Source organism: Musca autumnalis, unplaced genomic scaffold (assembly GCF_047663935.1).
Source record: "Musca autumnalis isolate F117 unplaced genomic scaffold, ASM4766393v1 scaffold_3, whole genome shotgun sequence".
Lineage (NCBI taxonomy): Eukaryota > Metazoa > Arthropoda > Insecta > Diptera > Muscidae > Musca > Musca autumnalis.
In genome coordinates, this window is record NW_027411866.1 from 193,454,318 (window position 1) to 193,479,111 (window position 24,794).

The following is a 24,794-nucleotide window of genomic DNA, read 5'->3' on the forward strand; positions in this document are numbered from 1 at the left end:
AAAATATCAATCAAAAATTATTATGTTTGCTGCTTTTAATGGTTAATAATTTGTATAACGTATCTCTAATGGAGGGAGTTAATCGAAATTTGTTGGGTGGTAGAATATATTAACGAATCAGGGTAACTTAATTGGATTTTTTTAGCGCATCTTAGGAAACAGTGATTCGAATTAAAATTAGTAATGCTAAAGATTAAAATATAGTCTGGAGAAGTTAGAAAAAAGTTACGTAATCTCATATTTATAATTGGTTAAACGGATTGAATAAGTTGATTAGTTATAAGAAATTCGAAAGATAAAAATGCAATTAATTAACTTGTATAACCCACCTATGAATAAAAATTAAAAAAAATAAAAGCATGAATGATAAAACAGAAAAAATGGAATTTGCAAACATTTTTGGAGACCAAAATTTGTACTACTTGAACTTATTTTTTTAAGGACACATGAGCAATGTATGCACATCGATTCATATTAGCTAAGTCATATGGGAACTATTTTTATAGTCGAGACCGCACGTCGTGTCCTAAGACCTCACTTATAGATAAGTTTTACATGGCTGAAATACTTAAGAAATTTTTATGGCTATATCAAAAAGTGGACTTATAATTGGGGTTATTCTGAAAGAAAATTCCCCGTGATCTGTATTTTTTGCAGTCAGGGTGAGTGTTGGTGTGTATCGTTGATATATCGACGCCTCCAAACAATAGTATGCTAAGTCGACTTAGCATGTTTTCAAGTTCTTTACAGTTTTACATTTTACGTCCTTTAATTTAAATTCTGTCAAATTTTGGTAATGATCGGTCAATCCGAACAGAAGTTATAAACAAATGTTTACTCAGAATAGTAGTGAAGGTCAAAGAAAACTGTAAACTTTGAGAGCTTCTCCTGCAAAACTCACTTTTCAGACTTAGCATACTATTATTTGGAGGTGTCGATATGGAGGTGGACTTTATAAATTTATACATGCAATACCATAGGTGTTGGGCAAATAAGTATAAATAAAGCTGTAAAATTTGAGATAAGGTTATGTGAACGCGAAGACGGTTTCTATATTTTCAACAAAATTCTTTATTTATAAACATTGGTGGCGTTTTTTTTTTATTGGGATAGCCCTTCAATTTTGCTTTTCTGCTCAAAATATCCAGCTTAATCCCATCGTTTTTGTTTTAATATTTTAAAGCAACTAATCTATTAGTGGATAACATTTGGCATTGTTTTCCAAGGGGTAAGGCAGGGAAGACAATAGTTTCGACTCTCGCCACACAATATTATCAGTTCCCTTGTTTCTTGTTTGTGGATATTCTCCCTTCAATAACTTCTTTAACAAAAAACTTTTTATACGCAGAAATCAATCGTCTTTATTTATTCTGAACGTTTCAGTAAGTTTATTTGGAAACGTAGACCTAGGTGAACATTTTTTTTACAAGAATGTTTTTTTACCTCCTGAGGACAGAAAGCCCTTAATTAAAATACGGCCGATTTTTTTTTCTTTTTTTTTTTTTTTTTTTGAAAATAGTGCTATAATGTACTTAAATAAAAATAAATATTTATTAAAATAGGTATTAGTACAACAACATTTTCAGTGTTCACCATTTCCATATCAAACATTGTTTATTCTTTTTTATACTCTTTCCGCATATGAAGGAGCGGGCACTTTGCTAGTTGCTTTATAAGAGGTCAACAAAGTTTTTAGTCAGTTATCCAAGTGCTGCCGGCCAACGACTTGAGAACCTTGCTCCTACTTATGATCTATCGCGACTTAAACATGCTGTCTAATGTTACACTCTATATCTTGGGGTAGTTAGTAGTCGGAATTAGGACACCATCCACCAGTATGTTCAGATAAAGCCTCATTTCAGCCGTCCACGTGGTGAACAGTGTGGCAGAGGATTTAGAGAAGGATATTTTCATATTCCTCCGATGGAAGAAATGCAATAAGTCATCGACGATAGAACCAGAGATGGTCTGTATGATGATTTTGTAGGTCTTCGACTGTCAGAAAGTTGTAAACGTATAAAAAGTAGTAAACGTCATAATCCTCATAATAATTTATGTTACCATCATATTTTTCACTTTATATTGAAGAGCCTCCGAACCTTTTTTGAAAATTAAAGCATATTATAGTGTTTTATTTAACTTGCTTTGGTGTCTGTTTAGTGCAAATCTAGTAACTCATTTTTAACACAGTTGCAGTTGACCAATCGAACTGAAACTTTGCACACTATTCAGATTGTGATAACAATACATGAATATGAAACCAAAACCAATATGGGTCTTTTTAAAGTGTTTTGTTTAACTTGCTTTTGGTGTCTGTTTAGTTCAAATCTAGTAACTCATTTTTCACACAGTTGCAGTTGACCAATCGAACTAAAACTTTACCAATACATGAATATGAAACCAAAACCAATGTGGGTCCATTTTTTCTTTTTCTTACCCGATTCCAGGTATTTTGAGGGATTTATCTTCATTTTTAACCAGAATTGGCTGTAACGTGTCAATTGGAGCTCCCAATGGTAGAGAAACGCCATCACAAAAATGTTGGACATAAGTAAAGGTTTTGGTATAGCCTCCATATAGCGGTACCAGCCGATTTCAGGTATTTTAAGGATTTTACCTTCATTTTCAGCCCGAATTAGCTGTAACTTTGGAGTTCCCAATGGTACAGAAACTTCCCCACCAAAAATTGTGCACATAAGTCCAGGTTTTGGTGTAGCCCCTATATATACGGTACACACGATTTCAAGCATTTTTAAGTTTTAACTACATTTTCGGCATAAATTGGCTATAATTTGGTTATGGGGTTCTTAGTGGTCAAAAAATTCAATTACTGAAAAGTTAAAAAGAAAAAATAATTAAAAAAATTAAGTTAGTGTTTTATTTATAAATGCACTTAAAACTAGAAAATAATTTTTCATGATGGAATCTCTCAAATAAAATGCTTGCATTTGAATTAAAAATTGTGACAATATTAAACGTATCGTTTTATTTGAAAGATTCCATAATGAAACATTGTTTTCTAGCTTTAAGCGAATTTATAAATAAAACACTGTAACATATTAATTAATTATTTTTTATTTGTATTTATATTTTGATTTTTAAAATAGCTGAAGTAATTGAACAATAAATTGGATTATGCACTTAGCACCCCATCTGTCTGTCTGGCCGGCTGGTGCGCACGATAACTCTCGAACGGCTGAACCGATTTGGTCCAAAATTTGGCTTTCGCAATATTTTGTCCAAACTTAGTTTAAGTTCGAAGATGGAAAATTTGTGCGCACGATAACTCTTGAAGGGAGTAACCGATTTGGTCCATACTTTGCACATCGTGAAATTTCTACCAAACTTAGATGGGGTTCCAATATGGACTCAATCGGTCCACTCCCTCTGGTACGTTCCACACAAAAGTTCGGAAAAGTTCAGTTTAGGACCTGCTCTCGAATCGCTTTGATTTTTGTTGTGCCAACTTGTATTTACTGCCTCCCATACGACGGTACAAGTTTCATCAGGGGCAAGTATTTATCTACCAGATATAGATCAGGTTCGAATATGGACTATATTTGTCGATTTCTTCGGGTACCTCCCACACAAAATTTTGGATAAATTCACTTTAAGACCTGCTCTCAAATCATGTTGATTTTTGTTGAAGCAACTTGCATTCGCATATAACGTGTTTCGTGCACCAAATACCAAAAATCGGCCGAAATTTTATATGGGAGCTATATCCAAATCTGAACCGATTTTGATATAATTTGGCACATTTATCTATAGACCTAATTCCGTAACACGTTCCAAATTTCATCAAAATTGGACAGATACAGTGTGTTTGGTGCATCAAATACCTCAAATCGGCCGAAAATATATATGGGAGCTATATCCAAATCTGAACCGATTTTCACCAAAAGCAATAGCGTTCTTCATTAGGCAAAAAAATTATCTTCCCCAACTTTCAGCCAAATCGAACAATAAATGCTGTACGTTGCGAACGGACGGACGGACATGCATAAATCGACTCAGAAAGTGATTCTTCTATGCATATCCCTATAAGGAACTATAGGTCTATCTCTTTTCCTTAGGCATGTTACATACAAATGCACTAACACATAATACCCTTACCACAGGGTGGTGTAGGGTATAAAAATCGGAAGGCACCGTTATATGGGGCTATATGAAGGCGTGGGGACCTGTACCCACAAATTTCAGGTGGAAAGTTTTATACTCCAAATGAAGACTAAATACCAAATTTCAGTCATTTCGGTGGAAAATTGAGGCCACAACCTTTAAAATACCGGAAATCCGGAGGTACCGTTCTATGGGTGGCTTTATGAAGGCGTGGACCTATACCTTCAAAATTCTGAGGAAGGTTTAATACCTTCAACGAAGACTAAGTACAAAATTTCAGCCATTTCGGTGTGATAATGAAGATAACACCTTTAAAATACCGAAAATCGTGTGGTACCGTTCTATAGGCGATATATTACGTGGACCAAATATCCTAGGAGTAATAGAAACTTCTATACCAAATTACAAAGCTATATCTTAAAAATTGCGAGCTGTATCTTGATTTCCACAGACGGGGGGACTCCCATGAATATTTCGATGTGTTACAAACGGAATTACAAATTTAATGATACCCTCCATTTTATGTTGGAGGATATAAAAACTAGAGTGGTGTCGTTCATGAACGAACCGGCTCAAAGGAACGATTCCGTGAAAAGAACGAACGGATCCCTATCCAGCACATTCGTTTATGTCGTTCATTTAGATCTCTGATGGCCAAGACATTGCGGCTTACAAAATTTGCAGCAGAACCACCATAATTAGTTTTAAACACAAAATCTACTTACGCAAGATGCGTTAGCGCAAGCATCACAAATTTGTACACACAGAACAATCAATGTAGAGATAGGAACCATGACCGATATTCAAAAGAAAATGATGGACTAAAATGTTTTGTTGAATGAAAAAGAGCCAACGAACGAAGTGAAGGACCCCGATCTTTTTTGTGAACGGAATGAAAAAGATCGATCCGCTCAATGAACGAGATTGCCCAACACTAATAAAAACAACCAAAAAACGAAAATCTGGGTAAAAGTCTTAAAATCGGGCGTGGCGTGGTGTAGGGTATAAAAAAGCTGATGGAGAAAAACGGCATCCGGATTTGAAAATGTCAAAGCAGCCAACGTTTTTCGTTGACCAGTGTTATAGAGCCAAGTATCATTGCTTAATTAAATTAAAGCGCATCGCGTCCAAAACCATTTAGCCAACTAAGTATAGTGGTTGTCCTAAAGCTACGTCTATCTAATACACCCACATATGGAAGCTGCGATAGTGGAGAAATTTATTTTTAATAAAAATCATGATATGTACTTTGAATAAATGAAAGAAATGCCAATTTGAAATTGCACTCTTTCCCTCAAGGGTAAAAAGTTGAAGTACCCAGAGATGACTAAGCATGTTTAGAATTCATTTGCAGTTTATCAATCATGAATAAAACTAATATTCACAACATTTGCTTTGGAGTTGTTTTGTTAGCAAGAAGTTGCCAAATAAAAAAGAAATTAAGCTTCGTTCTCCCAAAAATCCCTAACAGCTTTTACATATTCCAAAAAAAAAAAAAAAACATTATTTGAAGCAGGGGTGTTTTCCTACTTACCTTCTTTTTCTTTTTGGATTTTCTTTATTGTCTTCTTGCATTCATCCAATTCGCGGGTCAAACGTTGCATTGCCTTATTCTTAATGGCCAAATCGACACGCATGCCACGTATGGTGGCCAAGAGATGAGCATCTTCTTTGGCATTGAGGGCAGCCTGGGCAGCTGAGAGGGAAATTGTTGAATCGGATTGTGAAACAGGTAATTTTGAAGCAATGGCTGAAGACAGGTGTTGTCCCGAAGCTGTGGCCATTGGTTTGCGTATACCACTTTGTTTGGAATTGGGACGAGAATTGTTGGGCGTTGAATTGGCTGTACTACTGGCCGTACTGGAACCGGCTGAAAGTGCTTGAGCTACAGCAGTACCAATTGTATTGGTACTACTATCACGGGTACATGTGCTGTTATTGTTGGTGTTGTTTGTTTGAGTGCCAACAGTTTTGCGTATTATTTTTGGTTTTGGTTTGGCGGCTGCCACAACGGCAGGTGTTCGGGGTTCCACTGGGAGTGGGGGTGCGGGTACATATGGTTCCTCTGTTTGTGTGCAATTGTTGTAGAATTTTTCCGCTTTCTTGGAGACAAAATAATCCAAAGTGCGTACTTGTGATTCGATTTTTTCATTTAGTTTTGTATTGATTTCTTGAAGGCTGTAAGGAGTGTAGGAAATGGAAGATTATTAAGTTTACAGGAAGAATGGGGGGTAATTGAGAGCTTACCTTAATACTTGTGTTTCCAAGTCAGCAATGTGAGTTTCATATTTAGCCTGCACGGAATTAAAACGTGCCTGGACATTGGCAAGTATTTGTTGGGCTTTAAAGTCTTGTTCCTTGGCATCAGCTTCCAACTGGGCAATGCGTTGTTCCAATAGTTTGCGACTATTGCGGTCCTGATCGTTGCCTGACATACCACCTCCTTTGGCTGCAACTGGAAGAAACAACAAATTAACATACATTGCTGGTGTCATGTTTTGAGATGTGTCCAAGTTACCTATTAGAGCCGATACCGAATCGGGATGCTTGCGCATTAGTATCCTCTCCATTTCCCTACACTGTCTCTGCAAGTCTTGTATGGTTTTGGCATCTTTTTCCTTGAGCTCCAGGGCCCGTTTCCTTTCAGCCCTGGTTTCCTCCAGCTCAGTTTGTAAAACTTTCTGCAATTCCAAGGCCTCATCACGATCATGTCGTGCAGCCTGCAATTCACTCCTCAATACATTGGCACATTCATTGAGATGTTGTACATCGAGTTTCAGCATCTCTGATTCTTCTTGCAGCTGAGTGTTGCTCTCCCGTAACTTTCTATGCAGCTGTGACACGGTATCATGTTGTATACGAAATGATTCCAAACGCTCTTCGGTATCTTTAAGCCGCTCCTGCAATTGTTCTATTTCCAACTTGAGAGCATGTTCACGGCTAAGAGCATAGGGTTGGGGTATGGTTTCACTTATGGGCGATGTTAGGGTGGAGACAACACGCACCGGTGATGAATTGACAGATTTGTCACAATATGAACGTGTTGTTGTGCCAATGCCAATCGATTTTACTTGTGGTGGTGCTGCGTGAAGGTGAGGGGGTGGCGGTGCAGCACTGCTGTTACCAGTCAATAACGATTGGCTGCTGACTCCACTATCGGGTGTAGTCATAGATGATCGGCGCCCCAGATAACTGCCGGAATTGCAACGTTCCCTGGTTGTGTTGGTCGTGTTGATGGCGACATTGTTGTTTGCCAAACGTTGCAGCGGGCTGGCCAAGAGATTTGGTGTGGAGGCGGTTTGTTTCTGCAACGATTGCGCTGAACTGTGGCTAATTTCAAAGCTGGGACGCCTAACATTGTCGCGATATTCAATGTGCGTTTCTTGGCCACCTTGCTGCTGCTGTTGTTGTCCCATCACCGTACGTGCCGAAGTTATTGATGATATTGAAGAGAATGTGGAATCATTATTATTGGCAGCCACAGATGATTGATTTGTCCGTCTGGTATTCAATGGCGGTGGCTGTGGCGACATGTTGACAACAAATTGGCGTTCCAATGGAGCTTTATGTCCATCAACGACATCATAATCACCTTCTTCTTCTTCGTCATCATCATCATCCTCATCATGGACAATTAATTCAATTGTTTCCATTGCCTCGGTAATTTCTTCGATCTAAAGAAGTTCCAATGTGGAGAGAATGAAAAGAAAAAGAAAATAATACAAATTAGAAACAACAAAACAAATAGACAACAAAGCTACAAAGAAAAGATTACACACATTTTTGTAATCAGATTATTATGAAAGAATCCGACATGGTGTATGAATGGCCCATGGATAAATGGATGAATGCAACCAATAAATGGGCTTTCATGGCATTACACGTGATGAGGAGAGGGATAGCACCAATGTACAAGTATACCACCTTACATATATGGAAATATTTAACTAATGGAAATTCAAATGAAATGGAAAGTGATGTTGATGCGTTTTTTGTCGGTCGGTCGGTCGTCTTTCCCATGCAACTGTCTATTGAAAGTTCACATCCATAAGTATTCTATTGTTCGATCGACAACGGCAACATCTTTTAGTGGCACTAGTGTGGATATTGACGTTATTTGCCAGCCAACATTTATTGCTGCAGGGCGTATATGGATTTTGGCCTGTGTGTAAAGCGTATTACCATTATTCATCAATATCGTAGAGCGTTTTCAATTGTTTTTTTTTCTGTTTCATACTTTGAATATCTTACAACTATGTATTTGAGTAGATGATGTATTTTGTATGTTTGCATGCTGATCTGCCTGGCTATCTATGTGTACGGGTAAGAGCTGTACGGCTTTTGTTTGGCACATTTCGTTTGGGGCGATGCCCAACATGACAACAACACTGGCGGTGATGATGATGATGATGCTTCCAGGTTTAGCTTCTTATTTCAGTTGTTTTTTTTTCTTCTCTTGACCATTGTTTTCAGGTTCAATGGGACTTGTTAAGGGATTTACAAACGTTATCATACATAGATGAATTGTTTTTCGAAGACTCTTACTTTCGCTTTCAATTGCCCTAGTAAAAGTAAGACGAATGGCATTTTTCAACAGTTGTTGTTTATACAGAAATTTGGAAATTTTTAAAACAAAAATAAATTTTTTTAAGGTCTTGGGGAAATTATCTTTTGAAACAATGAGTTCTCACGGGGTTAGTATCTATGAGTGTACATATGTCAGTTCTTAAAAAAATATTTCTCTTTACCATCAAAGAGTTCATGATTTTATTTTTGGAGGAACGATATAGGACCTCATTTTGTACTTGGCCATTAAGTTTGTACTGTCTGGAGGCCTGCATGCCTGTGAATGTTTTTTGGTATGCCCATTAATTAGGTGCTAATGTGGACCAACTCTTTCCACATGACGTTGACAGGGACTCCTACTCCTGAATATAATCTAATTATATTCATTATTTATTTATTTATTTACATATTATTTTACTGGGTACTACTATCACTCTACCACTTACCAGCCCATAATAAAGGCAAGAAAGTTTCTTTGACACGCACGGTGCTCCTGAACCAACTTTAAATAGAAGGTGCTTACACCTGGAAAGTTTCTGCGAATTCTGAAACAGCAATGTTCGTAGATGAAAAAAATATAAAAAAAATCGCCGGGGGCCTTTTTAAATAAAACCCGGCCAAAGCTCATACTTTTAGAGTTTTTTTGAATTTTTCAAATTTTGCTTGGAAACCCCAAGTCATGTCGAAATGGGATTAGAGAAAATGTGGTAGCAGTGAAAATTCTCTACAAGATTACCCTTATGATATTTTCGTAGGGTTTACCATTTTTGAGATATAGAAGTTAAAATTAGGACAATACACTGAATGTATCGCCTTCGCGATTTTGCTTGGAAACAGCAAGTCCTATCGTAATGGGGCTAAAGAAATTGTTGTAGCTGTGAAAATTCTCTAGAGGATTGACCTTTATGATTTGTTCAGCAGTTTTGAGATATAGAAATTCAGGTCACATCTTTAGGTTTTAATACCCTCAGCATTTATGCTAACGAGGGTATATACACTTTCATGCGGGCAAAATGTGCCTCATCGAAATAATGGTTTATACTTGGGGTCTAGTATGCTTGGACGAAATCCGTTTCAGACAATTTGAAGTCGATTTAGCAATGTTCGCACGTCTGTCTGGCTGGTTGGTGCGCACGAAAACTCTCGAACAGATGAACCGATTTGGTCCAAAATTTGAGCTTCGTAATATTTTATCCAAACTTAGTTTAAGTTCGAAAATGGCCCATATCGGTCTACTCGTTCTGGTACCTCCCCCACATAAGTTCGAAACTGTTCGGAAAAATTGTGCGAACAATAACTCTTAAAGGTAGTAACTGATTTGGTCCGTACTTTACTCATCGTAAAAATTTTACCAGACTTAGATGAGATTCCAATATGAACCCTATCGGTCCACTCCTTCGGTACTTCGGAAAAGTTCAGTTTAGGACCTGGTCTCGAATCGTTTTGATTTTTGTTGTAACAACTTGTATTTTCTGCCCCCATTACGGCAGTACAAGTTTTATCAGGGGCAAGTCCATACTTCCTGAGAAAATACCCCGAAGTTGTAAAAAAACCCTATGGCACCAAGTGTAGTGGATGGAGCGCACGATATCTCTCGACCGGATGAACCGATTTGATCCAAAATTTGGCCTTCGTAATATTTTGTCCAAACTTAGTTTAATTTCGAAGATGGTCCATATCGGTCCACTCCTTTAGGTACCTCTCCCACAAAAGTTCGAAAATGTTCGGAAAAATGGTGCGAACGATAACTCTTAAAGATAGTAACCGATCTGGTCCATACTTTACACATCGTAAAATTTCTACCAGACATAGATTAGGTTCCAATATGAACTCTATCGGTCCACTCCTTCGAGTACCTTCCACACAAAATTTCGGAAAAGTGCAGTTTAAGAACTCCTCTCAAATCGTTTTGATTTTTGTTGTAACATCTTGTATTCACAGCCCCCATTACGACGGTATATGTTTTTTTCAGGGGCAAGTTAATACTTCCTGAGAAAATACCCCGAAGTTGTAAAAAACCCCTATGGCACCAAGTGTAGTGGATGGAGCTCACGATAACTCTCGAACGGATAAACCGATCCGGTCCAGAATTTGGCAGTCGTAATATTTTGTCCAAACTTAAATCAAGTTCTAAGATGGGCCATATCGGTCCACTCCTTTAGGTACCTCCCCTAAAAGTGTTCGACACTTTTCACTAAAATAGTGCACACGATAACTCTCGAAGGTAAGAACCGATTTGGTCCATACTTTGCACATCGTTATGTTTCTACGAGACATAGATCAGGTTCGAAAATCGGCTATATATGTCAACTCCTTCGAGTACCTCTCACAGAAAATTTCGTAAAAATGCAGTTTAAGGCTGCTATCGAATCGCTTTGATCTTTGTTGTAACAACTTTCATTCGCTGCTATTACGACGGTACATGTTTTTCAGGGGCAAGTCTCTACTTCCTGAGAAAATAGCACGAATGCTGTAAAAAAGCTAGATATTATGTTTTTTTCGCGGGCAAGTCCATGCCTTCAGACTAACTGAAATTACTGCTGGGCAATATCTACCAAAAGGAATGACTCCCAAAATAAGATCCACTTCAAAAATGGACTACGTCGATCCATTCCTTCAAGTACACCCTCCGCAACACTTTTGAGCTTCAAACCAAATTCCAAAAAGCTTTAGATGGACGTTTCAATTCACACAGGCTGAGGGTATATCTCTGTCGGTAAAACCGACTGATACTTTTTTACTTGTTTTGTTAGGTTTTTGCGATTTTGCTTGAAAACGTCAAGACTTAAAGAAATGGAACTAGAGAAAATTTTATGGTGAAAATTCTCTACACTATTGGCTTTTGTAATTTTTTCCTAGTTTGTACAATTATTGGGATATATAAGTTTAAGTTGGGAAATTAAGAGTCATTGTTTATAAGGAGGCGATACAGTCATCGCATTGTCCCAATTTGAACTTTTAAATCTCAAAAATGGTAAAACGTACGAAAATATTATAAAGGCCAATCTTGTAGAGAATTTTCACAGCAACAACATTTTCTCTAATCTCATTTCGACAGGACTTGCCGTTTCCAAGCAAAATCGTGAAAACAAAAAACCCTAAAAATGTGAACTTTGACAGTGACTTAGTTAAAAAGCCCTCCGTTGATTTTTTTATTTTTCTTATCTATGAACATTGCTGTTTTAGGATCCGCGAAAACTTCCCAGGCATAAGCACCTTCCATTTACATTCTGGTCTGGCCTCAGTAAAGGGACAACACTGTTCTTTATCCAGATATCGAGAATGATAAAGGTGGCAATGATTCAGGGAAATTCAAACACTATGATTTGATGAAAAGCTAAAAGCTGCAGCAATGGTAATATAATCCTAAAGTTTGGGTACTTCTTGAATATGATGATTGGTAAATACTCTAAAATTTGGCCAGTTATTGATGAAATGGGGCTGTATTCTCAAGATTGATACGACTTCGACATGATGTTGTTGTTTATTTATTTTGCATTTAGCATACATGTTCAATACGAATTTAGGCGGCTACAAAGTCGGGATCTTATTTGACCTAAAATTACTCGCCGGGTAGGGGAACACAAAATTGTGGTAGTGATACCTAACGATAACACCAAAAAGGTACTGCATTTACAAGATCTAGTTATGATGATGAACCTGTAAAATCTTCACCCCCTCATGATGAGGGCCCACTGCTGTCATGAGGAGGCACCCTCTTGCACTACTGAGATCAACATTCTGGGGTGTTCAGAAATTCTTCCCCAGCGTAGACCTCGTGTTTGCACACCACACAGGTGCCTTAGATGAGCATATAAGGGGCCAACAAGGTTAACTTTACTTTCTGTTTCTGATCATATTTAAAATAGTAAGGACACTTGTGGACGTCTTAAAAATCTTAGAGTAGTTGGTGATCTGTGATTTCAGCAGTCGATATGGTGAACGGAACATAGACACTCTCAGCCAATTTGTTCAGAGGTCGCGCAAAGAAGATATATTGTAGGAGCAACCATATTCTAAAAGCAAAATACAGTATTTTAAAAATCTGAAAATAAGTATTGTTGATTCAACAATATACTTTGTGACATTATGCTGCCTGAAACAAAATATATTGTTGAAGCAACAACATATATTTTCAGATTTTTAAAAGACCATATTTTGTTCTTAGAATATGATTGCTTCTACAAAATTTCTTCTTTGTATGTAGTCTCATTTCATCAGTAGAGGTGGAGAACAGTGAATCAGTCGATTTAGCGGGGGATATTTACATATTCCACAGATAGAAGAGCTATACTAAATTAACATGTAGACATTTAACATCCTCTGTTTTCTCGAATAGCTTGGCAAGGTTGACGGTATCGAAGGACTTCGATAGGTTAAGAAGTAACGTGACTTGGGTCGTTGGGTAGCATGGCCTGTTCTGATTCAGTCCTTGTCTGTGTGGATATGGCAATCTGCACCATTGGCAACGGAAGCGAAATCGGCTGTACGATTCGCCTCCACTGGTATCCCTTGCCAACTTTCCAGTCTTATATGCAATTAGGTTGTTTAACGATAATAGACTTAAGTTTATGTTCTTATCTATGTCATCAATCGGCTTGTTATGGTAGACGAAGGCCTCGATCGGTCAAAAGCTACCATTATTGTTCGGTGGCACTGCCTGTTCTGATTCAGTTCTCTACTGATATGTGTGGACATGGTTATGTTGTTGTTGTAACAGTATATTTATTATATGTTTGTAAGTTCATTTTTCTGCTTAATTTTTTGGGTCCATCTCCAGTTCTTGAAATGTGACTGCTTCGGTGAGTTGTAGCCACAAAGCTACAACCCATCGCAGTGTGTCGTGCGATCGATCCTTGCCCTGTAGGAATTCAGATGGCTGCACCATCTCGAGCGTAGCTGAGCCAAAACCACTCTGATTTGTCGTGGCAGTTTACGCTCCACAGCTGCGATAGATGGTGGATATTCTCCGAGTACTGCATTCACACGATAGTTGTTTATGGCATCTGCGACTGCATCAGTGTGAATGATATTTAAATCTCTCTGATTTGTCGTGGCAGCTTACGCTCCCCAGCTGCGATAGATGGGGTATATTTTTCGAGTACCGCATTCACACGATAGTTGTTTATGGCATCTGCGACTACATCCGTGTGAATGCTATTTAAATCTACTTGATAGGCTTGTTATAACGTCGGACCTCTCATTGTTGATACTGACATGCCTGGGTGGGAGAGTCCTATCCACCATATGGTGATTAGGATGGCTCTCAAGCGAACACCCGACCGAGGACTCGTTTGAATCTTTTTCTTCTTTATTTGCCAATTCGTTTTCCGAATGTTAGCGACCAATACAATTATAAATAGATTTGTTTTAATAAATACGTATATATACAATATTTGTTTAAAGATTGCTTATTATGTCTGCAAACGCATTTCTATCTCTAGCCTTTGATAATAGGGTTGTAGTATCTCGGATGCCCGTCCATTCTGTAATATTATCCATCCATGTTGTCTCCTTTCTTCCTCTAACAGGTCTTCCTTCTATCTTTATGTGGATTATATTTTGTAGCAATTTATATTTTTGATTTCGCATTATATGCCCCAGGTATGCAGTCTTTCGTCTTTTTATTACTGAGATAAGTTCTCTTTCGCAGTGCATCCTTCTCAGTACATCGGTATTTGTCATATGGGCTGTCTAAGGAATTTTGAGTACTCTCCTATAAATCCATATCTCAAAAGCTTCCAGTCTTCTTATATCAGCACTTTTAATTGTCCATACTTCCGTTGCATATAATAACACTGACCAGACATATGTTTTGATAAAACGAATCTTTGTTTCAAGATTAATGTCATGACTCGTAAGTACTCTCTTATATTTTGAAAATGCTTCTCTGGCCTGTTCAATTCTGCATCTTATTTCTTGCGAGGACTGCCACTGTTCAGTTATTGTAACTCCCAGGTATTTGAAACTTTTAACTCTGTCAACATAGGTATTGTGAATTTTTAATGTTGTATTATTGTGTTCATTCTTCTTGCTTATAACCATGAATTTGGTTTTGCGGATGTTAATTTTCAGACCGTATTTTTCGCTGTGTATTGCGAGTTTATTCACAAGGTTCTGGAGTCCAGATATGCTATGCGCCAGTAAGGTTGTATCATCAGCATATCTTATGTTGTTCAGAAATGTTCCGTTTATATGAATGCCGATTGGGATTTTGTTTATGGATTCATGAAAGATTTTTTCTGAGTAGATATTGAATAGCAAGGGTGACAATATGCACCCTTGTCTCACTCCCTTAGATATGTCAATTCTATCTGTCATTTCCCCGTCCACTTCTATTTGTGCACTTTGATGCCAATATAGACTTTTGATACAATGTACATCTTTCTGGTCTAGGCCAATGGAGATGAGGATGTCAATCAACTTATCGTGTAGCACTGTATCAAAAGCTTTTTCGTAATCTATGAAGCATAGAAATACGTCTTTTTGTGCGTTTTTACATTTCTGGACCAATGTTTGTATAGAAAAAAGTGCTTCTCGGGTTCCCATACCTTCCTTAAATCCAAACTGAAATGTTCCCATGGCTTTTTCGCACGTTGAGTATATTCTGGAGTGAATTATCCGTAGAAAAATTTTTAGGGCATGGCTCATGAGACTTATAAGTCTGTGTTCGTTACAATATTTTGCGTTGCATTTTTTCGGAATGGTAATAAATGTAGATTTTAACCAGTCTTGTGGGTATCGACCTGTATCATATACATGGTTAAATAATTTTGTTAAAAGTGCGATGTTTTCGTCATCTATTAATTTAAGGATTTCCGAGGGAATCTCGTCAGGGCCACAAGCTTTCCTATCTCTCAGAGTATTTATTGCTGTTTCAACTTCTCTTCGACTGATGGGATTTCCTGTAAGAGATTGTTGAGTCCGTTGTTCGAGAGTTGTTCGATTTTCATCTGTAAAAATTTGTTTTATATAATTTCTCCAAATAATCTTCTTTTCTTCTGTATCAAACACAGGATCATTATTATCATTATATAGTACTTTTGAATGAGTTTTGCTGTATACACCAGCCATTTCTTTTAACTTTTTATGGAGATTAAAGTCGTCGTGAAGGCTTTTCAATCGTTCAATCTCCTGACATTGCTTATTTATATGATTGTTTTTTGCCATGCGTATAGCGACTTGGATTTCCCTGTTTAGTTCTCGTTTATGTTTTCGTCTCTCTTCCATCATGTTGAGAATATCCTGTGTCATCCATTCCTTCTGTGTAGATTTTTTGCCGTATCCGAGGGTATTATCTGCTAGGGGTTTGAGCGTAGTCCTTAGTGCGTTCCACAAGTCGTCAATGTTTTCAGTATTTATATTTCTTAGTTCTCGATTTATATTATCTCGAAGATTTGCTTTCAAGGTGGTATTTTCAAGTTTTGCCACATTGAGTTTACGACGGATATTCTTTTTTCTATTTGCAACAATTTTTGTGCGCAGCTGCATCATCAGAAGATTGTGATCTGAAGGAACATCAGCGCCTGGATATGTTGAGCATTTCTTAACCGAGGATCCGAATCTGGCATTAATTAATATAAAATCTATTTGGTTTCTCACAATATTGTCCCTTCGATCCTGTGGCGATTTCCATGTGTATAGTCGTCTTGGGGGAAGGCAGAACATTGTGTTTGTTACCATCATTTTATGTTCTTGACAGAACTGAATTAGTCTATCACCCCTGTCATTTCTTTCGCCTAGGCCATAGTTACCTGTTACGCCTTGGCACTTTTCTGCTCCTATTTTAGCGTTAAAATCGCCTTGAATTATTGTAATTTCGTGCCTCTTTGTCATTCTTAGTAAGTCTTCAATTTCCTCGTAAAAAGCTTCAATTTCATGATTACCTTTGTCCGCAGTAGGTGCGTATACTTGGATTATGTTCATGTCAATTGGTTTACATTTAATTTTAAGTAGCATAGTCCGATCCGATTTGAAGATAGAACCCTTTACGCATTGCGCTATGTTACTTTTTACTATAATCCCGACACCGTTTCTGTGATTTTCGCTGGAGTTGCCAGAGAAGTATATTTTCATGTTTTGGGAGCTAAATTCGCCGCTTTGTGGCCACCAGGTCTCACTTATTCCGAGTATATCGATGTTTAATCTGTTCATTTCCATAATAGTGTTGGCTAGTTTTCCTGCTTCATAGAGACTCCTTACATTCCATGTAGCAATTCTTAAATGTTGTTTTTTACCTCCGGGGATTCTTAGCACCCTTGTGTTGCCGGAGACTAAGGGCCGTGTATTTATTTCATCATTCATAATTGATAATTGTATAGTTTTTAGGGAGAGAGGTACTTCAGCGGGTTCCCCTTGCCATCTGGAGGGTTTATAGTTTTCCTTCTACATATTCAGCCGCTCCTCCTGGAGTTCAGACGCTGTTTGCCGCCGCCAACTGTTGATCAGACGCTCCCTTTTTTTTTTCTTTTGGTTCGCCCCGCATATTTTATTTTTGCGGTACCCGCCATATCTGATGAGCGTTCCACTATCCACCACCTGGGGAGGCGTCCGATGGGAGAGAAAAGGAAAAAAATAGCTCCACACGTTTGAATATTTGAATATATTTCCATTGCGTTGCATTCGTATTAGTGTACCACGTTGCATTCATATTAGTGGACCACCACAGACCGACCTATCCCGTAAGATGATGTCAACAAGGTTTCTTAATCTGAACTCCAAGTGCTGCCGGCTAGGGATTTGAGGACCTTGTTCCCACCTCTCAGCTTGTCGCAGATAGCTGTGGTATGCACGGACGAGATAAACATGCTGTCGAATGTGATCAGTAGAATTTTGGGGTAGTTTGTTGTCGGAATTCTGATACCATCGACTATGACATTCAACTCTACTCTCAGGTCTGCCATCCATGTGCTGAACAGAGTGGCCGTAGATTTAGTGGCGAATATTTGCATATTCCTCGCGTCGGAAAAGGTGTTAAGATCAGTCAAATAGAAGTTCAGCCTTTCACAAATGACATCAAAAAAGGTAACTGGCGCCAAGATTGGACAATCCTCGGCATATGGATGCCGTTTTGAGCTTCGTATTCTTGTTCCTGAATTCTACGTACGACTGGCGTCCACACATATAATTTATTATCCAACGTTTCAAACTTGGCCGGACAGTAAGTAGTCTGTTCGATTTCCTCAAACAGGGTGGAGTGCTTGACAGTGTCAAAGCGTTTTGATAAGTCGAGCGCCACCATCACTATTCTATCACTCTGGTTGAGTCCTAATATAGATGGCGTGCAGCGCTGTTGTCGTGCTGTGTTGCTTACGGAATCCATGCTGATGATCGGCAACTAGATAGCTATTTCGAACGCTGTGGATGATAAAAGCCAAGGATCTGTGCTACGGGCGACAGAAGCGAAATCGGTCTGTACGATTCACCATTGCTGGATTCCTTGTCTGGCTTCAGTAGCGGGACCACCCTGACCATTTATTCCGGCTCCAACTGTTCCGCTTATGCTCACCGACCAACCCGTTAACTTTAATTGTCAGATCACTGACTCTGGGATCAATGTCGTCACCTCTGCTGGGAATTTTGGTCTCACTTCGGGTATTCGACCAGCAGGTATATAGGGAGCGGCTGCAGAAGTGATGATGTCTCAAAACTTGCTTTCTGCAACCCAAACATCAGAAGAGTTGGACAGCGCTCTAAATCAGTGATTAGTGAACTCTACAAAACTAGGCCAACTAGCTTTCCTATGACTGATGAAAGTGCGGCGCTCAAATGTGATGAAATCGAACTATCTGCTCATAGAGACAATTATGTTGAGGTGGTCTGACCCAAGCGAAACGACGGGTAGCCATCTGACGCCATGCGAGAATACGGTTATGCCTGGCGAACTGTGACACTCTCCTATAAATTTGGTAGGTTCGTCCTCATTAACCGTGAAAAACGTAGAGTTATCAATCTCCTCGAACAACAATATGTCCCTCTGATCGTTTCCTAGGACCGCATGCAACAACTTATGATGTGCATTCAAGTCCCTCAAGACCAGTCGGTTTCGACCGACGGAGATCATTGTAATTAAATTGCAAAAACAATGTACTGCCAGGTGGTGGAGCAATGTGCGGTCTGAGTTGCTGCCAAGGCATATGCGGTATCGGAGATTGCAGAGGCGACACATATCCGGTCTAACCCCGAACAGTCCCTGAAGTGCACCCAATTCATGCATCTCATCTATATAAACTTGTGTTGGAGACGGCTGTGACAGACTTAACAAAACCATGGTCCGTTATTTTCTTCAGTTCCGGTACGGATAAATATAATTCGGATCAAAAATTTCGGAATGTGTTGCTCCCAAATCGAAATAAAACACATATGTACTCATCATTCTCCTCGACCAACACTATGTCAATCTGATGTGGATTTGATCACGGGATTGATCTTTAGTTGGTTACAGAATCGCGCTATTGACATGCCCTTGTACCAGACGAATATTGTCACCCAAAAGCTAGCCAATTTTAGACCAATAACATGGCGTAAAGCTATTTGTCGGCGGAATATACATCCTCACGGTGCGCCTGAACTAACTTTAAATGAAAGGTGCTTAAACCTGGTATGTTTTTGCGGATTCTGAGAATAGAATGTTCATAGATGGGAGAACTAAAATCGACAGAACGCTTTTTAAATAAATCGCGGTTAAAGTTCACATTTTTATACCCTCAGCATTTATGCTAACGTGGGTATACATATACACTTTCATACGGGAAATATGTGACTCATCGAAATAATGGGTTTGGACCCAAAGTGTGTTCGGACGAAATTCGTTTCAGACTATTTGGGTTTTATTTAGCCATGCCCGTGTGTCTGTCTCTCTGGCTGGCTGGAGTGCACGATAACTCTCGAATGGATCAACCGATTCGGTCGTAATATTTTGTCCAATCTTATTTTAAGTTCGAAGATGGGTTATATTGGTCCACTCCTTCGGGTACTTTCCCCACAAAAGTTCCAAAATGTTCGGAAATTTTGTGCGCACACTAACTCTTGAAGGGAATAACCGATTTGGTCCATACTTTGCGCATTGTAAAATTTCTATCAGACTTAGATGAGGTTCCAATATGGACTCAATCGGTCCACTCCTTCGGGTACATTTCACACAAAATTTCGGAATAGTTCAGTTTAGGACCTGCTCTCGAATCGTTCTGATTTTTGTTGTAGCAACTTGTATTCACTGTCCCCACATATAAAGATAAGGTTTTCATCAGGGCAGATGCATAAAACCACTATGACACCGTGTGTAATGGTTGGAGCGCAAGATAACTACCGAGCGGATCTGCCGATTCGGTTCAAAATTTGGCCTTTGTAATATTTTATCCAAACTTAATTAAGTTCAAAGATAAGCCATATCGGTCCACTCTTCAAGGTACCTCACCCATAAAAGTTCAAAAATGTTCGGAAAAATTGTGTGTAGGATAACTCTTGATGGGGGCGACCGATTTGGCCCATACTTTACACATCCTAATATATCTACCAGATATAGATCAGTTTCGAATATGATAGTCCATATGGTTTTGGACCCAAAGTATGTTCGGACGAAATTCGTTTCAGACAATTTGGAGTTTATTTAGCCATGCCCGTGTGTCTGTCTCTCTGGCTGGCTGGAGTGCACGATAACTCTCGAATGGATCAACCGATTCGGTCGTAATATTTTGTCCAATCTTATTTTAAGTTCGAAGATGGGTTATATTGGTCCACTTCTTTGGGTACCTCCCACACAAAATTTCGGAAAAGTTCAACTTTTACCGTCGTAATTGAGGCAGCGAATGCAAGTTGTTTCAATTACGACGGTAAAAGTTTTTCAGGAGCAAGTCCACACTTGTTAAGAAAACAGCCCAAAGTTGTATAAAACACTTATGGCACCATATCGCTCATTTACTTAAAGAGTGACACATCTCAACAAATCAAGTTTCGAGAAAAAGGCTTTTAAGTTGTCGATTGCAATTTGACTTCCCAACTTAAACAAATTATTACACAACAAATATAATAACTAATTGGAACATCTCACAGAGGGGAAATTTGTGTTAAAATTTGATCAAAAGCCCTAGAAAGCTCATTTATAGTTGGATTGATATAAAATTTTGCACAAAGCATATCTTCTGTACAAGGATTAATCCTATAGAAAATAATGAAAATCGGTCCAGATTTAGATGCAGCTTCCATATATATTCGCATCTGATATGAGATAAAAATGCACCAAAATCACTGAAATTTGACACATGCATCCTGAACTAGCCTAAAAAAACATTGAGCCAATTTTCAAACAAATCGGTACAGATCTATATATAGTCCCATATACATATATTTCATTAAAAATTTTATTTTTTGAAACTTACTTAAATTAAATTTTTCTCAATTCACATGAGAAAACCCGTGAATGTTTCTGAATAATGCAGGCATATTTGATAGGTGTTTAGTCTGATAAATAAGAGTCCCGGTTATAAGGCGGAACAAAATTTAGTGTGAGTAAACCTTGCAATTCCATATAAAAATATTTCATATGTTAGTTGAGAAAATATAGATTTTTTCGGAATGGCGCAAATATGCGCAATTTTTTATGATTGAATCTGATATTTGAGACTCAAGCGCTTAAAACATTAGAAGAAACTATGGTCGGGAAACGACGGGGAAATAGACTTTTTCACTATTGAAATTGTGGTAATCTTAAAAATTTTTATAAAGAGGATATGTATCAACATTATTAAAGAGCAAAGATGTAATATCAATCTGAAAATTTTAAATGCTAATCTTGTTCGGACACTGTACAAAAACAATAAATCTTGAAAAATATAAATTTTCGGGAAAATAATGTCATTTTATTGTTCATCTAATTTCTTAGTTTTCGAAAATTTACTTTTTGTTTTCAGTATGGCTGAGTTCAATCGACTGCTGCATTGGATTGGTTAATCTTACAAAGTCGAGGATGGTTATAGCAAATGTAGAAAAGAGTCTGGTTGCTCTTTATCATCATTTTTTTCATAAAAAAAACGATTTTCATACCCTAGACAGACGGCAGAGTTAATTTGCATTAAAAATGTCCTAATTTGAATTAATTTTTCACCCTGACAGACGATAGTATCTGCATTTATGAAACAGCTGTTTGTGTTGTTTGTTTGTACCCAGCAGACCATTTCATGAAGCTTTACAAAAGTTCGTCAAAATATGCGAAACATATACACTTTCTACCTTTGATCTTTTCACCACGATGAAGCAAAAATAAATTTAATTTATTCGCGATATTTTTGAGTCTTTTTAATATTATAAAAATATTGCAAAACTTTAAAAAACATTTGAGGAAGATATAACATTCGATAGAATTGGTATGGTGGGTAATGAAATTTTTTGTGAAAATAAATATTTGAAAAAGAGATTTGTTAGAAGGCGTGAAAAACGATTAGCTGCTATCCTACTCGCGAAAGACCACTACTTATTTTGAAGAAACGCGAAAATTGCTGATTTTCTTTCTCTTTTTATTTTCTTAAACATGAAAATTTGACAAAAGACAATTGATTTTCAACAGCATTGCCATATTGAAATTGCTAAATTCAGTTTAAATTTCCTTTGATTTTGTGCATTAAGAATGTGGATAATGCACGAATTAATTTGAATTAAGGCAGTTAATGCAAATTAACGCTGCCGTCTGTCTAGGGTATCATATTTTGAGTTTTGAGCAACTTTAGGCCTATGTTTCCCCTCTGTGCAAGACCAAGCATGATTTGGAGTGGTTAAATTCATCATAATCTCAAACAAGGTTTTTGATGATTTATGCCAAACTCCAAGCAAATAAGCTGTAACTCGTTGAGTTTTAGAGATATCAACTTGAAAATTTGACACAATTGCTAACTCAAAAATCCCATTTTTTGAGTTATGCCACTCTTTGAGTAAATGAGCGATATGTAGTGGCTGGAGAGCACGATAACTCTCGAACTGATCAACCGATTTGGTCCAAAATTTGGCCTTCGTCACATTTTGTCCAAACTTTCAGTTCGAAGATGATCCATATCGGTCCACATCTTCTGGCACCTCCCCCCATGGACGATTTCTCTTGAACGGAGCAAACAATTTGGTCCAAACTTTGGATCTCCTAATATTTTTTATCTTTCCAAGTTGAGTTTAACTTCTAAAATGGCCCATATTGGTCCTCTCCTTAAGTACCACTACCGCAACACTTTTGAACTTTAATCTTAATCTACATTTTTGTCAGCAAGTTAAAATGTCCAAAGGGGCCACAAAATTCTGAAAAGACCCTAAATACAGTCGATCAGTCCTAGATGAAAGTTTGAATTCACATAAGCTCAGGGTATATCTCTGTCGGCAAAGCCGACTGATACTTTTTTACATGTTTACCCGCATTTTTATCCGCAAGTTAGGAGGAGTTGAACAAAATTGGATAATTGAAATTTTAACTATTCTGTGACACATTAAATTTTTTGAATGAAAGCGCTTCGCAACATTTTCTAAGAAATCAAAACGAAAAATTCGCTATAGGGGTTATGGATCCCTCTGTGGTAATCACTATAACATCCACAAAAAGAGATATGAGATACTTAAATATTTAATAACAATTCAGAATATTTCATGGTGGAAGATATAAAAGGTTGGGAAGCCGTATGGCTATTTATTTCAAAGCATTTCGTATGTATCAGGTATTTGTTATGAATGGATGCATATAAACCATGCATGGTTCTCGTTATTTCGTTATTTTCGTGATCAGATTACCTGATTTTTTTAAATCAAATGGGCAGATTCGGATTTTAGTAATTGATAAAATTTTAAAAACTGCATTATGCACAAGTGTATCCCCTAAGAGACTTTAGATTGACAAATAAGCATTTATAAATAACTCAGCTGTCATCAAAACTTGATCGATATGATATTTCAACAAGTCTGAGAATATGACATTGAAAAGGATCCCATTATAGAGTGTCATTTCCTAGTCATGAATGAATGTGAGACTCTTAATGTTTATGATACGTAATTGGTCTAACGTGTAACAATTAAAAATGAAAACAAATTGTGTTATTTTTTATTAAAGCATACACATCATGTTCGTTGTTTCTTTTTTCCCATTGATTTCATTGACAGATGAATGATGGGTGTAGACTATGGGAAGCATCATCATACATAGATGGATTACAGAAATTTCTCATATAAATCATATATCATCTATCTATTTAAAATAGCGCTGGCGAAGCTGTTGTTACCAACCTCATCCAGCATCTCATCCAATCGTGGTAGTGTCTTCTGGAACTACGACAACGAAATTCATGTAAAATTATCAAACGAAACAAGCAAACCACTTTCCATTTTTCTGAAAACTTGTCCCGAAAAAAACACAGACACACAAAATAACAACAGACTTCCAAACTGAAATGAACAACAGCAGCAATGTTAACGACAGACAGCAACAATATAAATAACATGGCTTAGAAAATAAAAGACATACCTATAAAATTTTTGGTATTTATTATTTCTTCTTTTTTTGTTGTTTTTATTTAGATGGTTGATGGTGTTATTTAAAATTGTTGCTGCTGTTGGCTATGGTGGTTTTTGGTCCAGAAAAAAATCTATCAGCAGCATTTATGTAAATGCCGAAAGCTACTGTCACTTTCAATGAAAAGTGATACCATTTGGAAGAGAAGTTTTTTTATTGGTAGCGGTAGCAGATACACACCAGTAGCCGTAGCATCACATATTTGGTCACAAGTTCCCAATAGGAAAGAAAACAAGTCCTAACCAAACAAACATACATGTCAATTGCCATGGTAATAGCCTTCACCTTGTTTGAAATATGCCAGTTTGGTCTTTGTTGTTTCGATTATTTGTAGTATTATCCTACCAAAGAGCGTGTCAAAGAAGCCAATTGTTGATTTGCTGCCAGTGCCTCAATGACTGCCTTAGTTGCTTTTGCTTATTTCTAGCGGTCTGGTGCCTCATTAAACTTAATAAAGTATTTATGTTGGTTTTATTACTTCGAAGTTGTGGACTTTACATTATCCCCAACATGCAACCATAAATAAGAGATTCACAAAAGACCGACTTACAGTGACTCTCTTTAAATTCGA

The 24,794-nt window shown here is 37.6% G+C and overlaps 1 protein-coding gene across 3 annotated transcripts in view; it reads right to left on the minus strand.

Annotated features, from left to right (window-relative positions):
* Positions 1 to 24,794, minus strand: part of LOC141398640 (uncharacterized) — a 308,082-nt gene that overhangs the window by 40,255 nt on the left and 243,033 nt on the right. For all 3 annotated transcript variants that reach the window (XM_073976143.1, XM_073976145.1, XM_073976144.1), the window contains 3 exons: positions 6,641 to 7,796; positions 6,370 to 6,577; positions 5,657 to 6,300 (listed from right to left, as the gene is read on the minus strand). In XM_073976143.1, coding sequence (XP_073832244.1) covers positions 5,657 to 6,300; positions 6,370 to 6,577; positions 6,641 to 7,796 — 2,008 coding nt within the window. The remainder of the gene's footprint in view (positions 1 to 5,656; positions 6,301 to 6,369; positions 6,578 to 6,640; positions 7,797 to 24,794) is intronic.